Here is a 17,297-nt window from a genome sequence, read left to right on the forward strand (position 1 = left end):
TGCTGGTAAAGTCAATGATGCTGGAATTTCTTGTAAAATCGACTTGAAAGTTTCCAACAAGCAAACGTTTGAGCTAGTTTCCCAGTTAAATTAATATATTCTTGCATGTTGGGGCATGTGTTTATCCTCATATGAAAGCATACACACTAACTAACTGTTTGCCACTGAAACATTTTCCACACTTTGCTACATACACACCTTTTTTTTTCAGATGTGTGTGTGTGTACGAGTGCGAGCTGAGTAAACCCCACAGTGGTTTCCAAGCCCATGGTGAATAAAGGTGCCTTTTGTGAGACTTTGGGTGGGTGGGGCTGGAGAGGAGGTGGGGTGTCCAGTCTGGAACAAGCATGAATGTTCCCTTAGTTCGCTCAGACATCACACTTCCCTGCCTAGTTTCACAGCAGCGCTAGAAGAGAGCGGGAGAAAGGAGGAGGTGGAGGAGGACCTGAGGGTGGGGTCGGGAGGGGTGCCTCTGTGGGAGGAAGGGTGTATTTGAGGAGGTGAGCGGGAAGCTGAGGGGGTGGGGCTTGCATCCAGCCAGTGAGCTCATTGGAACAGCGTTGTTGTTTTATCCTCCTACTGAGCGTGTAGCCTTTGGAAAGCACTGGAGCCGCCGGCCGGCCAGCTCCCTCAGTCGCCCCTCGCTGCTGCTGCAGAGAGGAGCCCCCAACCGCCCACCAGCCCCTTTCTATCTGAAATACTTCACAAACACTCTAGCTGCTGGATTTCAGGAGGTAGCAAGGTGAAAAGATTTGATCTTCTGCTTTTTGAGAGAGCGTAGGGTTTTTTCCTCTTCTTTTCCCCTTACCTGACATAATCATTTTAATATTTCACACAAACAGCATTAGCAAACCAGAAAAGCTGACACAGAGTCATTCAAGGCGAACACTGAGAGGAAACATGTGGAAGATAAGAGACAGAAAGATGCCCTAACTGGATTTGTTTTATCTCTCCTCAGCCGTCCGGGGCTCCAGTGGAAAATGACCCGCTGGGCCCGCTGCCTACTGGATGGGGTAAGTTTGCCTGGCACACTCATGTACATACAGATTATTCTCCAGCTGCCTCTATGTCACCGTCTGCATAGACCTGCAGAATATATCCAGGCTTCCTGTGCCGTCAATTAAAAGAAGATTCAACAAACTAAAACATATTTTTTGTCCAACTAATTTACTGGAAATAGGTCCAAAGTCATTCGAAAATAAAAAAAGGGGGTCCATTTCAGTACTTTTTTGGCCTCTGGACCCTCCTAGAACCTGTGGTTCTTAAACTTGATCTGATCTAGATGCCAAACAAACCATTCATTATCCCATTCCTTAAATCACACCTAGATCTCTAGCTGTGATATAAGGAATCTGTAATGTCCACAATCGTTTAAAAACTACTGAATAAATCTAGAAAATTGAGTCTGGAAAAGATATGAGTTTTTTTAATGGCAACCTTCATATCGAATTGAGAGGAGGTCATTCCAGATTAAATCTGTGCAATACTGCAAATGCCAAGTATTCCTTAAATGCAAAATTTGGTTGGCTATTATCTTTCATGTCATCATTAAAATACTGCTTCCCAATATTGTTTTTCACCAGTTAGATGGACCTTTCCTGCCTTCTATGCTCACATCTGATCTAGATCGTAGTGAATGAGCTCAGAGAAAGTGGTGGGTACATGACGATGGCAAAGAGGAAGTGTAGTGAAGAAAATTCGGCCTAATCAATGTTTACAATGCAAAAATTAAAAACAATATTGCGATGTCATGATTTTCTTACATCGTGCTACTAGATTTCCTCTTTTTTCTGCAGCCACTAATTTAAACTGAGCACTTGCTCTCCCTACCTGGCTTATTCAGACATTAACAGTAAAGCAGCACTTTGTGTCAAGATAAATGTTAAGTGGTCAAAAATGTGATTTTCATTCCTGCTTCCGGCTGTGGAGCTGAGGTTTGATTAAGATCAGAAAAACACGGCTGCAGGAAAACATTAACAATATGACTGGTGAACACTGCAACGCCGATTCCAGTTGGGGTAACCCAAATTTTCCTTAATCTTTTTCATCATTGCGATGCCCCCACCACTGTGTCTGAGCTTTAGCATCTTGGTCACTCAGATCCATTTCAGCTATGGGCATAAAGGAGAGTAAAAGTCCGTCCTAACACATTGGCACCTTATATCTAACATCCTGCCATCTAAGCAGTCCAGCGTACTCTGATCATTTTGATCAGGTATATTGTGCAGCTCTACAGAGCATTATTGTTTTTTGTTTGTTTGTTAAAGCACTTTTACATTAGTATTAGGCTTTTATGAAACAACTGAAAGAATCTATTTTTAATTGTGCTGACAGACCTTGCGAGCAGAATATCCACTGTCATTAATCCACATTTTCATGCATGTCCTTTTCTTTTTTATTATCATGATGTTCCCAACAATTACCCTGAGCTTTAGGATCTTGGCACCTGAAATATAACAGCCTACCAAATATCCCAGGAGCCTTTTGCGATTGTGATTTGATATTTTGTGCAGCTCTAAAGAGCATTAATTTTATTTTCGTTTTTGTAAACCTCAGAGCAGTTTTGAGTGGTATTAGGTCTTTATGAAACAACAGAATGGATGTTCTCCGATTGGTTTTTCCTCATTGTCCAGAGGAACGTTGTTGCTTCTTGCAGATCAGCGTTAATTGGCAGATTTATGTCTCCACTTGAGTGATTCGGATTTCTGCTCTGTTAAAGAAAGTCCAGATAAAATCTCGCCTGGTTTCTATTTGTTGCTCTGCTCTTTTATCACTGTTAGGTCTCCCTTTATTCTAAAGTCCACAAATTACAGGGACTGGGTTATTGATGGGACCCTTCATCATCCAACATTTTCCCAACTGAGTAATGTAATGGGATCCACGTAGAATCCCGTCACACACATTTTTTCTTAAACGAACGCCGCTGGCAGCTCCCATTGCTCCAACATTTTCACAGCCGCGTCCTCTCCAGAAGCGCTCCCTCTCTGCCCATGATGCCTTTTCAACATGTTGCGGTACCTCAAGACGAAAACCTCAATTATATCACTGGCTCAGCTTTGCCTTTCTGGCGCGCTTTTTTTTGTCCGCTGCGGTCTCATCCCTGCGAGTTTTTTTCGTCTTTTGTTTGAGGCTCAGATTCAGAAAGAGAAAGATGGGAGAAAAGATGGATGATGAGGGAAAAAAAAGTGAAGGGAGCTCTGACTGGATAGTGAAGGGGGGTGGAGAGAGAAAGCTAGTAGGAGCTGCAATGTGAGCACTACTGTTTCTGGGCCCTCCACTTACTCCTGTTAATGAGAAAAAGATGTCAGAGCAACAGAGGGAGGAGGATGGGGCACCAGCTAGTCTTTCATGGCACAGACACAATATTGTAAACGCTTTCATGCAACAACAAAAAAAAGTGTCTGCATGAATCGTTTACATCTGAAAAACTTCATTAACTACCAGTAACAAGTTCCAATAACCTGACTGCTACACTTGCACACTTAGGTTTACCCCATGGAGGTATTCAGATCAAGTCATGGTGAAATACCACACATACCCGCCAGTTTTCACTCATGACAGTGATAGTTTTCTTCTCCTGTTCATCCCAGAAGGCGTTGCCAATTCTTCCAAACCCCTATCCCTCTTTAACCATCACAAATCACTTTAACATTCCCAACTGAGCATGCCGCCTCTGTCCTGTTTGTGTCCGCAGAGAAACGCCAGGACAATGGCCGAGTCTACTTCGTCAACCACAACACGAGGACCACCCAGTGGGACGATCCTCGGACCCAAGGGTGAGACTCCTCCGAACCATGAGGATGTTTGAGCATGTGTCTGCCTGCTTGTTAGGTGGCGCCTTGCTTTGGGTGTTTGCTCATACAGAAGATGTGAACATCATAACGCTGTGCGACAGCAGAGTTGGTCATCCAAATTGTGACATAAACAGACGGAAACGTATTTCCTAGGATTAGAGTAGTATCCATGAGAAGGCTGTTTCTTACATTTGAAACATTAACAATTTGTTGTTTTAATTAAAGCTATAAACAGCTAAAAATGTTTCTGGAGCCACTTTCAGACTTGACACAGTTATTAGGCCTTCATTTTGATCATGTTGCTGGTGTCATTTTATCTTTCTTTGGCTGGAGTTTTTTAATTATTTTTTCACGTCACTCATAATTAAATCTTCATGGGAATCTCACTCATTTAAGATGTTGATAAGTTCAGACAATTTGTTTGTATCAAAAACTGCTTGTGACCTTATCAGTGAACAAATGAAAAAACCTTTTCCATGCCTTCTATGCCAGGTCAGCCTACATTTTTAGATATAAAGTAATTATTTTTCAATTGAAGTCGTTAGGCCAGATGTTTTAAAGTAGCAGCTGAATTGTATTTTTCTTGAAAACACCTACAGCATACTTCACATTTATTGGTTTATTTAAGATGCATGAAAAGCTTTAAGATAAGCCTCAAAATAAATCTATTACTGTACAACCTCGCCCTGAAATTTTTACTAGTTTAGGAGAATTATCAACACATCTGACTTACTTGTAGGTCAAGTTCTCTTGTCTTACCCATTTTGAGGAATTGTTAAGAGAAATGGGCCTGCTAAGGTGCCAGAATTTCCTTGAAATTTAATTACCTGAAACCTTTTATTTTACAGTCAGTTATGTGTTTTCACTGTGGGGTCCAAAACCAGATCCACTGTGCCTGAGGGTTGCTTCAGCTTCGGTGATCTGCGGACACAGATCCCCTGCCCTCCGCGAGAGTGCCAAATGCGTAAAATCAAATTATTATACGCCAGTAAAATCAGATCTTTTTTATTGCAGCTATTTTTTAAAAGTTAAGTGAAGGCACTCTGAGCTATGTGGAAATATGTAACTAGGACAAATTTCAAATGAATTGCCTCGATTACATTTCCTGTGTGCGGTGGGGAGAGTTCCTGTCACAAAAATAAAAAGCCAGGATTTTCAGCAGGAAAGCTATGAAGCGACTATTCTGAGATAGTGATTACGTTTTATATGTAGAATCACTCCAAGCCAACTTGGAGCAAATTTTAAATAGATTTGGCAGACCCAGACTTTGTATTTACTCACCTTTTGAAGGAGACAAATGTGAAGAGCGCTCCTGTTGGGATTAGAACCAGACATTCTGCGACCAGAACCTGTGATTATTTCACTGTGGTAGCACTCTGAAACTGAATTAAGATAATTTATAGCTCAGGCATATCTCAGAGTAGCATTAATCATGCACACAGCAGCAGTTGCAACATGTAACTTTCATCTAAAACATAAAATCGATTAATGATTTGTGAATGTTCTGATTTGTATCTGGCACCATTAGCGCTGTAAAGCGTTCTAAAATTACATGAGCCATCATAAAAAATGGCTTTGGTGGTTATTTATATTACTGTTGTATAATATAAACCCCGTAAAACATTACAACACAATTGGTCGGTGTAAATATTGTCGTTACTCCTATTTTGTTTTACTTAAAGTTACCAGGAAAAAAGGAACTGTAGAGGAGTTCAAACTTGGAGATTGCTGAAATAAAATGCTGGGAAAATTCAACCAGTCAGAAATGTTCCTTTACGTCCATCACAAAACTCCACCTGTATTAAAGGGTCTATCCTGAACGTCCTTCTTCTTACCAGGACCAATATCTAGATAAAACTGTTACCTTGGTTCCTCAGGAAAGAAACTGCGCCAGGCAGCTACTCTGGTTCTTGTAAAAGGTTCCTGCAATGGAAAAACATTTTTTATTACGTCTAAGTTATCTATGACTTGCTGCTTCCCTGGAGCATAAATATGACTCGGATCGACTTAAAAATGTAAAGCATACATTACAAAATTGCTTATTTTATTATAATGTTCAAGTTGCAAATAACCTTGGCCCTTGTGATTTAAAAAAATAATTTTTCCCACTCCTAATAAATGTGCTAATAATTAACGATTGGATTTTTCTTACATTTTCAATGAGATTTTGCTATTGCAATACAACATGTATTTATTTCTTGATGATTTACACATCTTTCTGTGGAAGGTGCTGTATTTTTCCAACCAAAGACACACACAGTTGAGCATAAAACTTTCTACATGCATTTGTTTGAGGACTTTTTTAATCTCTAGTACGTAATCTTTGCCACATTGTGGCTCATCTCACTGTTTTAGCACCGTGGCTTTTATCACCACAGGTTGGCAGGGGGGGGTTACGTTAGCTTCACCCCCAGACGGGGCCCCTCTACTCGGGACCGTGCTCACTGCCCTCTCCCTGTTGCAGGATGATCAAGGAGCACCCCCTGCCCCCTGGCTGGGAGATGAAGTACACCGCAGAGGGAGTGCGATATTTTGTGGACCACAACTCTCGCACCACCACCTTTAAAGACCCCAGACCCGGGTTTGAGTCAGGGTAACTATTGTCTCTCCCCCTCAAACCTGCCACAAGCCGAGGCAGAGAGTGTCTTTAGCGAAACAATCATTCCAATCAAGAATTAAATTGAAATTTGTGTTCAAATACTTTGATTGTTGCACAGTATTTTTTCCTTGGTCTGGCATAAATGTTAATTTACACAACATAACTGCTGGAATCTTTAACCACATAACAGGGTCAAAATCTAAACTACATTTTATTCTTTGATTTGGTTTTTATCAGTCTGTTTTCTTAACTCCATGCCTTTCATTTCTTCGTCTGTTTCTTACATTCCTTTTCCGATAGATGTTTAATTAGCAAATAACATTTAATCGCAGCAACATGCTCATTCAGACACACACGCTCCGCTCTTCTTCTCAGCCTGTTAATGTCGTCCTTGCAGCAGTTTGAAATCTCACAGCCAAACCCAGACTGCAGCTGTGCAACAGCAGATCCAGTGCAGACTGCCCTGGCATCTGAGTGGGTGTTTGTGCTTTTCTGTGTGTTTTCTCAGTTTGCTTATGTGGTCGCTGCTGTATATGGCGCGTGTCTGTGGGGAAAACTGCATGAATCTGCTCCTCCTAGATATGTTTGCTCCTATTTTTAGTCCGGTGGCCTTAGAGGGTCCAGAAGGACACTTATTGACTGTTTTTACTCTGCACCCTGCAGCAGTGTGGGTCCGCAGACAGCGCTCTGCGGTCTCCATTTCCTAACCCAGACTGAGCAGCTCAGCCAGCCCCACACTTTTCTTCTCCTCCTCCTGTCTTCTAACTCTCTCTCAATTTTTTTTAACTTTCTTTCTCTCTGAATCTCAGCTTTTTTATGCTGCTGACAAAGCAGAAATCCAGTGTGTGTGCAGAGTGCTGGTGGAGCTTACACTAACACAGCTGCAGCCCTAATCTCACCTTTGTCTTTGAGACCCAGACATAGATCTACAGCAGAATGGACACTGTAAATAAAATATTTGTGTCTGGAACATCAGAGTTTCCTAAAAGAGACAGTCGTTTTCGATTAGTTTTTTTTTTGTTTCTCTTGGAATTATGTAAAAATTACCCGTTTTTTTTTTTTCCTGTTTTCATGTCTGTGTTCAGGTCACGGCAGGGCGGGTCACCCGGAGCTTATGACCGGAGCTTCAGATGGAAATACCACCAGTTCCGTTTTCTGTGTCAGGTAAATGTTAGATAAATCCATCCATTCACTCCATAGTTTTCCACAGGTTGCGTGTTCGAATTCTGACTTTCGTAGAAATAAAAGCCATAAATCCATAGTGAAACTTTATGGATTATTGGAAATTATTAGAATTTTTGCAAAGAAAGTTTGAAAAATAAGCACATTAACTCATAATTTGTGTGCATATTCATTATTATTTAGATTTAGCATTTGTAATAAGCCAAGCTCTAAAACCAAGTTTAGATTTTCTAAACACAAAGACCTTAAGGCTCAGAAAATGGTTACTATTTACAAATAGGGTGATAATTGAACATTTAAGGTCTATATGCGTTTTAACCCTTTACTGAGCATTACGAAGCAATTCTACGAGGGGACCTTCAATCAGTTGCAGAAACTGAACCTTACAGAGATCAATATTTAGCTTACAGGATGCTTTATTTTGATAGGGTTTACAGGAATGTCCTGTGTACCTGAACATATTTGAAAACAATTCCTGATATCCCTGATTTGTGTTGTCTTTGTGCAGTCCAACGTCTTGCCCAGCCATGTGAAGATCTCCGTGTCCAGACAAACACTGTTTGAAGATTCATTTCAGCAGGTCAGACACACACTGCACTCATTTACACCTGGTTCACCTGATTAAAGAATAAATATTGTACATTTATTCAGTTTTATGTATTCTGAATAAATGTTAAATGTTTTGATCCGAGGATATACAGCAAAGGGGAAAAAACTTACATTTCTACGGTTTGACAACAAACAACAAATAGGACAAAATAACAGAAACCTTCAGCGTGCTGCAATTACAGCTACAGGGAGTTTTGGATACGTCTCTATGATCTCGCCACATCTCGCCACTGGGATTTTTGCCCATTCTTCAAAGCGGAACTGCTCCAGTTCCTTCATGTTGGATGGGTTTCGCTTGTGAACAGTGATCTTCAAGTCTAACTGCAGATTCTCAGCTGGACTTTGACTAGGCCATTCCAACACATTTAAATGTTTCCCTTTAAACCATTTGATTGTTGCTTTTGCAGTATGCTTCGGGTCGTTGTCCTCCTGGAAGGTGAACCTCCATCACAGACAGACTGGCAGGTTTTGCTCAAGAATATCTCTGAATTTAGCACCCATCCATCTTTCCCTCGACTTGGATCAGTTTCCAAGTCCCTGCGGCCGAAAACCGTCCCTACAGCTTGATTTTTATATATATATATATATATATATATATATATATATATATATATATTTCTTTTTTTGCCTTTACAAACTTGGACTATTTCGCACAGATCCATCACATAAAATAAGCTAAAAAAAAAAAACATTAAAATGACAGGTTTTAATGTAACAAAATAGGTAAAAAGCCAAAGGGGTTAAATACTTTTGCAAGGCACTGTATAAAAAAGGAGTTTCGTCAGAGTCAGGAATGAAATGCATCTGCAACTATCTTCTAGGAAGAATCTAGGAAAGGTAATAAGGCAATTTCCTAACAGTTTGAACTGGGAAAGATTTTTCACCAGAGGAAAACATTAAAGTCAGCTTCCAGATGTGGACTCCCCAGCAAATTCACCTCAAAGGCAGATCGCTCAGAGAAGCAACAAAAAAAAGAAGAGCTGCATCTCAGACTCTACGGGCCGCAGCTGAATGCTAGATGTTACGGGTATTGTCTGTAACAACAGAAAAAGCCTAAAAAAATAAGACTAGTGTTCCGAGAAGACTTCTTTCTCACTCTAAAAGCAATATGGCAGCTCAACTTAGGTAACCGAAATTGCATCTGAGCAAAAATGAGACCAAAGTAGCAATGTTTTGCCATAATGCACAGCAACATGTTTGGAGAAATCCATACACAGTATATCAGGACAAGCACCTCGTGGCAGCTGTCCAGCATAGTGGAGGAGGGGTGATAAGCACCATTCAGTCACTGAACCAATCCTCCAAAGTCAAACATGAGGCCGTTTGTCCAACAGCTGAAATTTGGTCCTATCTGGGCCATCAACCGGGCAGTGATCCCAAACATGGCACCAAATCTACAATAGTGGCTGGAACGTAAGAGTCAGGGTTTTGCAATGGCTGATGTGCCAACAAATGTCTGCTAATCTCAGTGAACTAAAGCAACGTGGTAAGAAAGAGTGGACCAGAACTCCTCCACAATGATGAGAGAAACAACAGAAAGCAACATTTCTGCTGAAGGTGGTCGTCAAGCTATTCAGTCATTAGGAGCACCTCGTTTTTCACACACAGCTTTTCCCTTTTTGTTTTTTTAATAAATTGTATGTTTATGTTTTTATCTGTGGGTTCAAATCTAGGGATCCTAACAATCCAAAGCTCTTTACTGTGAGATAAGTAAAAGTAGCTCAATGTGTAAGAAGCTAATTAATGATTCTTTGTCAGATTATGAACGTGAAGCCGTATGATCTTCGGCGCAGGCTCTACATCATCATGAGAGGAGAGGAGGGTCTGGACTATGGTGGCGTTGCCAGGTGAGCTCCAGCTTCCTGTCGTAGTCTGTTTGGTGCATCTGTTTTTGTTTTTTAACTTATGTTATTCATGTTGGTGATGGTGTGTTTTTCTGTCCCTGTTGTTTTTCAATCACTGCAACTCTCCTCTTATTCTCTGGATCCAATAATCAGCTTCAGAGCAACAGATCCAATGACGAGAACAAAACAAACAGCAAGGGCTAGTGAGAATCAGTTGAAAGTTTGAAGATGTCTTTTTGATATTTAGTTGGATATAAAAAGAGAAAATTCAACACATTTGTTATTAAAATAAGCTACAATAAATTTTCCAAATGTCCAAAGTTATTGATTAATCCCTACTTGACGGACTCCTCTCATATTTATGTCCCTCTACTCCCTCCAAAGGCAGACTTTTTTAAATGAGATTAAGGTTTAAAGGATTTAAAATTTAAGTAATTTAAATCCTAATAGGTGCCAAAATAATTTTAATCCAGAAATTTAGCTTTATTTCATTATATTTTTGGCAACCCATAAATTTATAAACTCTTTCTGTTTTTACTCAGGAAACCTGGCATTTATCATATGTTTGAGTAAAATTTAGAGGGATGTCGTAATTCTCTGCTTGACCTGATGTTGGCAGGGCGAGCTGCAGTGTCCAGAATGTGAATCTGTTAGCACGCGAGTTCAGGACATTAAAAGTAGAAAGGCCTGAACAAGTATGTCAGGGTGGGTATACTTGTGCTGTCAGGCACGGTGGTGGAGGAGTGATGTTTTGTTTCAGTGTTGGAGCCACAGGACCTTCGTTCCTTGCAGTTACTGAGATGATCATGAACTAAAGTCATCTGGAGCTAAATGTTATTAAAAAAAACAACCTAAACATTTTCTCCCAACAAGTCATAATTCAGTTGGTTTGCCTCCAAATCTGCATTCTATTCTGATATTTTATTTCCTATTTTTGTGAATTATTATTTTGATAAACTGGGGAAATGTTTGAAGTCGTGGCTTTGTGTGTCTGACCCATGCAACACGTCCTCCTCCGCCATCTCTGTCCTCCCTTCTTCATCACATTTATCCACCCCACGCCTCCCTCTGCTGTCCTCCAAGTCTCTGTATTTGTTGGTATTTTTCTGTTTGCTGTGTTTTCATTTGGTTTTTTTTTTCTGTTTGGTTTCGCGTTCTGTCTCTGTCTCTGGTGTCACGTCAGTGGTTTTACCCTATGGTAGGTGACATCATGCTGTTCTACCACAGGGTAGAACCACGGACGGGATGTTGGGAGGTGTCTGCGTCCGTCCGTCCCGTCAGTTCATACACCTACTCCACCCGATGTGTGCTAGAACGGGTGAGCCTTGGGAGCGCTTTGTGCTGCAGCAGGTGGAGGGTCTTCATTCTCTATAACATGCATCCTTCCTCATCACGTCTGTTTTTTTTGGGTTTTTTTTGTTAAGTCCAACATGTTGTATTCATTTTTGATGTCGCGATTTCTGTCCTCATGTAATTGTTAGTTGTTTATGCTAAATTTTAATTAAAGCACAAGCTTGTCCCTCAGAGGAAAGTTCAAGAAAACATTTTAAATCAGGTCATTTTGGTTTTGTTTTTAGTTATTGGTCATATATCCTAACTTTACATTTCCTCTAACTGCTCACAGGCTTAATTGCTTTTAGGATAAAGCAACAAACGGGAAGGTTTCATATTTTTCTTTGCCTTAAAGCAAAGGTTTGTAACAAAATGTAAAACACACTAGCCTTGGTTTTAATTCAAAACAAAAAGTCAACTTCTGGTACTACTGCTGCTGTGATGTCACATATTCTAAAAATATTTATTCTCATGGTTATAATTATATCATTTCTGTTATTTAATGATTTTGTTTTGTATTAGTTGTAGAGATGCACCCATCAGGCTTTTCTGGCTGATACCAATTTCCAATTTTCTTTGAAGTGTGGCCTGATTCAGATTATTATTATTTTGTATTATTCTCTGAGCTGTAACACATAAAAATACAAAAATGTGATAAAGGTTCCCTTTTTTTTCCCCCCCATGCGTCCTGTCTTGGCATTACAGGCGTACCGTATGGGGAAGCTGGTTTCCTAAATGTGCAAACGCAGATGTGCTCCACAAATCGCTATCTCAAGATGGTTTCTGAATTGCATAATTAACTTTATTTAATAAAGATTGCATCTGGCCTCAAAGTAGACAAGGGACATTGTTGTGTTAGTATGAAGCGATAAAGGCTCTTAAAGAGCAGAAGTAATTTTGAATGCAACAGAAAATAAAGGAATTACAAGATTATTTTTGCCTATGCATCAAAACATACGTCAGTAGCATTTATCTGATTTTTTTAATAAACTCAACAAATGCATCAAAGAATAAATGGTTGAAGTTATTGGTGTTCATGCATTTAATAAACAAGAAGAAAAATCTATTTGAAAAATGTGGTAAAAAATGGCTTCTTGACTGGTGCATCTTTTATTATTTATTGTTATTTTTCATTTAATTTCACAGATGAGTTTTAGATCTGAATTAAACATACTATGCAGATTGTAACATGTTTTCTGCTTCGGTTCTGTTGTACAGTGACACTGGAAGCCCAACCAGCAGGTGTTAACCAGTTAATAGGCAGGTTATCTTCTCCATTGGTTAACCTGCAGGAGCCATTTTAATTCATTTCAAACGTAGACAGACATTTTGCTAATATTTGTTTCTCAACAGCGCTGCCTTAAAGCTGCACTTCTCCAGCAGACAAAACATGATGGCTTGGGGTTTCTTTTTTCACATTGCTGATGTGGCTTGTAAAAACTGTTCTGGCTCAGTTTAAATCTGATGTTGTTATTTTTCTGTCAGCTGTGCTAGAATGAGTCTTCAGCAGGTGTTTTTTTTTTTTTTGCTCTGCTCTCAATGTTGAAATCGGTGTCGGCTTGGAATAAAACAATCATTGTTTCTCAGGTTAAACCACATGATGTGATGATCATTCCTGACTTGCATCGATGTCCTCTGTCCTCTCGTTCTGCAGGGAGTGGTTCTTCCTGCTGTCCCATGAAGTCCTAAACCCCATGTACTGCCTGTTTGAATACGCTGGAAAGAACAACTACTGCCTGCAGATAAACCCGGCTTCCTCCATCAACCCCGACCACCTCACGTACTTCCGCTTCATCGGCCGCTTCATCGCCATGGTGAGGAGAACAAACTGAATAACTTTGATTTGGTTGCTCTTTCAACTAAAGTTCATAGTATTGTTTTGGTACTTTTACTCTTCTTTTATGAGTGCTATTATTATGTTTTGTTAAAGTAATAAAATAATATAATAAAGTAATATCTCATTTGCAAAGACAAACAGAACCCACCCCCAACCCGACCCGATTTTGTATTTTCGGTTTTCTGGTAGGAACAGAAAGGGGCCCTCCACAAAATGTTCCCACAAAGTTAGTACATGAAGTGGTCCAAAATGTCTCGGTATGCTGAAGCATTAAGAGTTCCTTTTACTGGAACTCAGTGACCCATTTGGGCACGCCATGGAAACTGTTCAGAAGCTTGGAGGTCTACAGCTGCTGACTCTGCAGAAAGTTGAGCACTATGTACCTCAGCATCTTTTTGCTGTTGTTCGTAATCACGTCCACTTTGCTATAACACCACTAACATTTGCCGAGGAATATTTAGCAGCAAGGACGTTTCATGACTGGACTTATTGCACAGGTGGTGGGCTTAGTGGTACCACGCTGGTATTCACTGAGCTCCTGAGAGTGATCCAGTGTCTGCATGTCTAGGAGCTGCATTTTATACACTTGTGGTCATGAAACTGGTCGGATTACCTCAATTAAATGGTTTGGAGTGGTGAACAAATACATCTGGCCATATAATATGTGACTATAGCTATTAAAATAAACAGCTTTATTAACTAAAGAAATGATGATGGATATTTCTGGCCTTAGGGGCATCAGAGATGGGGTCAGGCCTACACTGAATTATTCTACACTGATGACAGAACATTTAAAACCCAGTACAGTTAAGCTTTCTGGTCTCATGTGACGGGTCATCTGATGAGATGAATGCGTCCTCACACCCCTGCTTCCAACATATCTCCAGTCCAGTGGTCCTCAGCCTTCAGAGTGTACTGTAAAAACTGAAGGTTTCTCTTTGGGATCGACTCCAAACGGCTAAGGTTTCCAAACCCTCCACCCTCCTGCCAGCCCACGCCCAAACCATGAGCTCACTGCTTCAACCAGCCCACACCCACCGCCAGCTGCCTATATTTAGTGCAGAAATTCTCTTTCCTGACTTCTTCTCCTAAAGGCGATTTTCTCAATCTCCTTGAACTGATGTAGTCCTTCCTTTTTATTTTGTAAGTTTCCACAGCTACCTCCTGCCTGAAATCCCATAGCTGTGAGACAGACGCATGGTCGGTCCACACAGTAAGACAGAACAGACTGTGACTGAGTCAGTCCTTGGACGTCTGTGTTGTTGTTGGCACTTCGCAGCTCTGAACCATCTGTGGTTTCTTCAACATTAGACATCTCTGTCTGGCTGATTTTCTGCAAACACACACCCCTAAACAAGATTAGGATTTGGATTAAAGATCTTTGTGAAACTCTTAATCCGGGCAAATTATTGATTTTATTTTTCTAACACAATCATAAGGATCAGGCAGGAGGTGTTGTGTAAGTCGGCAATAAATTTGCCATTTTGGTCACACACACATTATGCAAATGATTTTGGGATACGGCTGCAGTGATTATAGGAATAAAAGCCCCATTCATGGTTCCTGTATAAAAACATTGGCTGTTAAAACATTTCTTACACCTAATTAGGCACTAAATAATCCCCCTGTGAGTCATCAGCACAAACACTTAATGTTTGAGTTTTTAGTGAACGGCTTTGAACGTTTGTCCATGAAATAACCATAAATGATCCCAGAATACTGAGAAGGCAAAATACACTCTCTGTGCTTTGTTTTGTCCTGAAACCTCAACCTGGAGACGTGTGAGGAGATCAGAAGCTTTCAAATTATTTGGGTAGACCAGATAATAACATCATGCCTTTGTGAGACTCTGGTTAATTCACATCTTTTGAGGGAAATGGAGGCATACCTGTGGATGTAGTTTAAGGCGACACCTCAGGCAAACTGCTTTCTCAGTAGAAATCAGCCAAGACTTCAGGACCTCCACAAGTCTGGTTCGTCCTTGGGTACAACTTTCAGATACCAGACGCTGCCACGTTCTTCAGTTCATACAAACCATAGGCAAGTATTAACACCGTGGGAATGTTCAGCTGTCTTACCGTTCAGGAAGAAGACGGGTTCAAATCAACCTAAGATGAAAAGGAAAATACATTGTGAAGATGCTAGCTGAGGCTGGTAAAAATCCGCAGTGAAACGAGTTGTCCACCAATGTGAGCTGAAAGGTCGCTCAGTAAGGAAGAAGCCATTACTCCAAAAGCAACAACATAGAAATCCAGATTTTCAGGTTGCAAAAACACTCAGTACTTCATTCCTGCAGAGATGTCCTGTAGTCTGATTTTTGGGCCATAATGACCATTGTTACATTTGGAGGTAAACAGGGAAGCTTACAGGAGTGAGAGCACCATCCCAACTGTGAAGTACGGGGGTGGCAGTGTCATGTTGGGGGGGGTGGGGGTCTTTAGCTGCAGGAGGGATTGGTGCACTTTACAAAATAGATGAATGAGGAAAGAACATTATGTAGAAATATTGAAGCGACATCTTAAGACATCAGCCATGAAGTTAAAGCTCTCTAAGAGCCACCATCTCCGTCTTGTTTGAGCTGCAACCGAGTCTGTGTATATTTCTGAAGGAATTGGAGCAGAGAACTCTAGGCGGCCTTATTGTGGTTTTTAATGCAACATGTCGCCCCTGCAGGCTCTGTACCACGGGAAGTTCATCGACACCGGCTTCACACTGCCGTTCTACAAGCGAATGCTGGACAAGAAGCCCACCCTGAAAGATCTGGAGTCCATAGATCCTGAGTTTTATAACTCCATCATGTGGGTCAAGTAAGTAAAGTGGCACCAAGTCACTGCTTGTCTTTTAGTTTCTGTTTTTATTAGTTTTATCCTCCGATCAGAAGAAAATCAGGATGTTATTCCAAACCTAATTTTCATTTATTCTTTATTCATTTAAATATAGATTTCATGGCATCTTAGATCTGCAGGTCCCTAAAAGATCAGGAAACCACATCCTGCTGTAAAATGCTACTGTAGATTATATTATAAAACAATAATGTTAATTAAACAATAAATAAATAGATTAGAAGGTATTAGGAGTATTCAGAGACTTACCTGAATGAGTTTGTTGTTATATTGTAGTTGTTAAATATTTCTGTAGCTAAAGGGGAGATGTTTAGCTCTAAGCTAAGAGCAGTAGGTTCAGTCAGTGGCTTCTGCTGCTGGATTTATCTTTCAAAACAAACATTTATTATGTTTTTTTAGGTTTCAGGTATCATCAGTTTTATTCCTCATGTATGTTTGTAGGTATTGTTGTTATTTATTGATAGAAATACTTCAACTGATCTAAATATAGTTTCAAAGACATAATACCTCCTGATTTCTCATCATGTTTTTGCAACACTTGAAATAAAGATTGACCATATAGAGGTTTTGTCGTATGTATTGCAGTATTAATAAAAGTAATGAGAAGTTTTCAGTTTTTTGGCGATATGTATTTCGCGGTCAGAGCTGTATCGCTGATCAGCGCATAATAATTATATATTCATTTAATCATATATTCAGATATACTGATGTGAACGGAGCCAAGAGTGGAGTGAATCGTTCCAATGCAAAAATAATCATTCTCACCAAACTGTTGTAGATAAACTTTAGAGTTTATCACTGAAAATATAGAAAATATGACTATTTACTGTGTTTAAAAGTAATAGTAAATTTGCTTATCAGTTTTTAAATCTTTAATTTGGAAACAACTGGTGGGTTTTTTTGCCCTTTATACCACTATTCCTCACAGACCATGAAAAACAATTAACAATATCAAAATTTTAGGATTCTCAGCTAAATCGTAATAATTTTCTCAGTTCGTAACTTATTCATATTTTATTTTTAGTTCTTGCAATTCCCGAGTCTTCTGGAATTCAGATGCAGAGACAAACAGATTAATAAATTCCCAGGTTATTTTTAGGTATCCCAACTGATTCCTAATTGATTCGTAGGCTTTCCTGTGTCTTCTTAACTCAATCTGGGATTCGTGAAGCGTTCCCAGGGCCGGTGTAACCCATAAAACTGACCAAATCTCTTTTCTGCCCTGGGAAAAAAAATAGGAAATAGGGAAATTAATTA

The 17,297-nt window shown here is 40.0% G+C and overlaps 1 protein-coding gene across 4 annotated transcripts in view; it reads left to right on the forward strand.

Annotated features, from left to right (window-relative positions):
* Positions 1–17,297, forward strand: part of wwp2 (WW domain containing E3 ubiquitin protein ligase 2) — a 76,905-nt gene that overhangs the window by 53,898 nt on the left and 5,710 nt on the right. For 3 of the 4 annotated variants that reach the window (XM_047381540.1, XM_047381551.1, XM_047381544.1), the window contains exons 11-18: positions 959–1,013; positions 3,695–3,776; positions 6,259–6,387; positions 7,479–7,557; positions 8,084–8,155; positions 9,943–10,031; positions 13,015–13,174; positions 15,871–16,004. In XM_047381540.1, coding sequence (XP_047237496.1) covers positions 959–1,013; positions 3,695–3,776; positions 6,259–6,387; positions 7,479–7,557; positions 8,084–8,155; positions 9,943–10,031; positions 13,015–13,174; positions 15,871–16,004 — 800 coding nt within the window. The remainder of the gene's footprint in view (positions 1–958; positions 1,014–3,694; positions 3,777–6,258; positions 6,388–7,478; positions 7,558–8,083; positions 8,156–9,942; positions 10,032–13,014; positions 13,175–15,870; positions 16,005–17,297) is intronic. The other variant, XM_047381554.1, reaches the window with a different exon arrangement.

This window comes from Girardinichthys multiradiatus, chromosome 2 (genome assembly GCF_021462225.1).
Source record: "Girardinichthys multiradiatus isolate DD_20200921_A chromosome 2, DD_fGirMul_XY1, whole genome shotgun sequence".
Lineage (NCBI taxonomy): Eukaryota > Metazoa > Chordata > Actinopteri > Cyprinodontiformes > Goodeidae > Girardinichthys > Girardinichthys multiradiatus.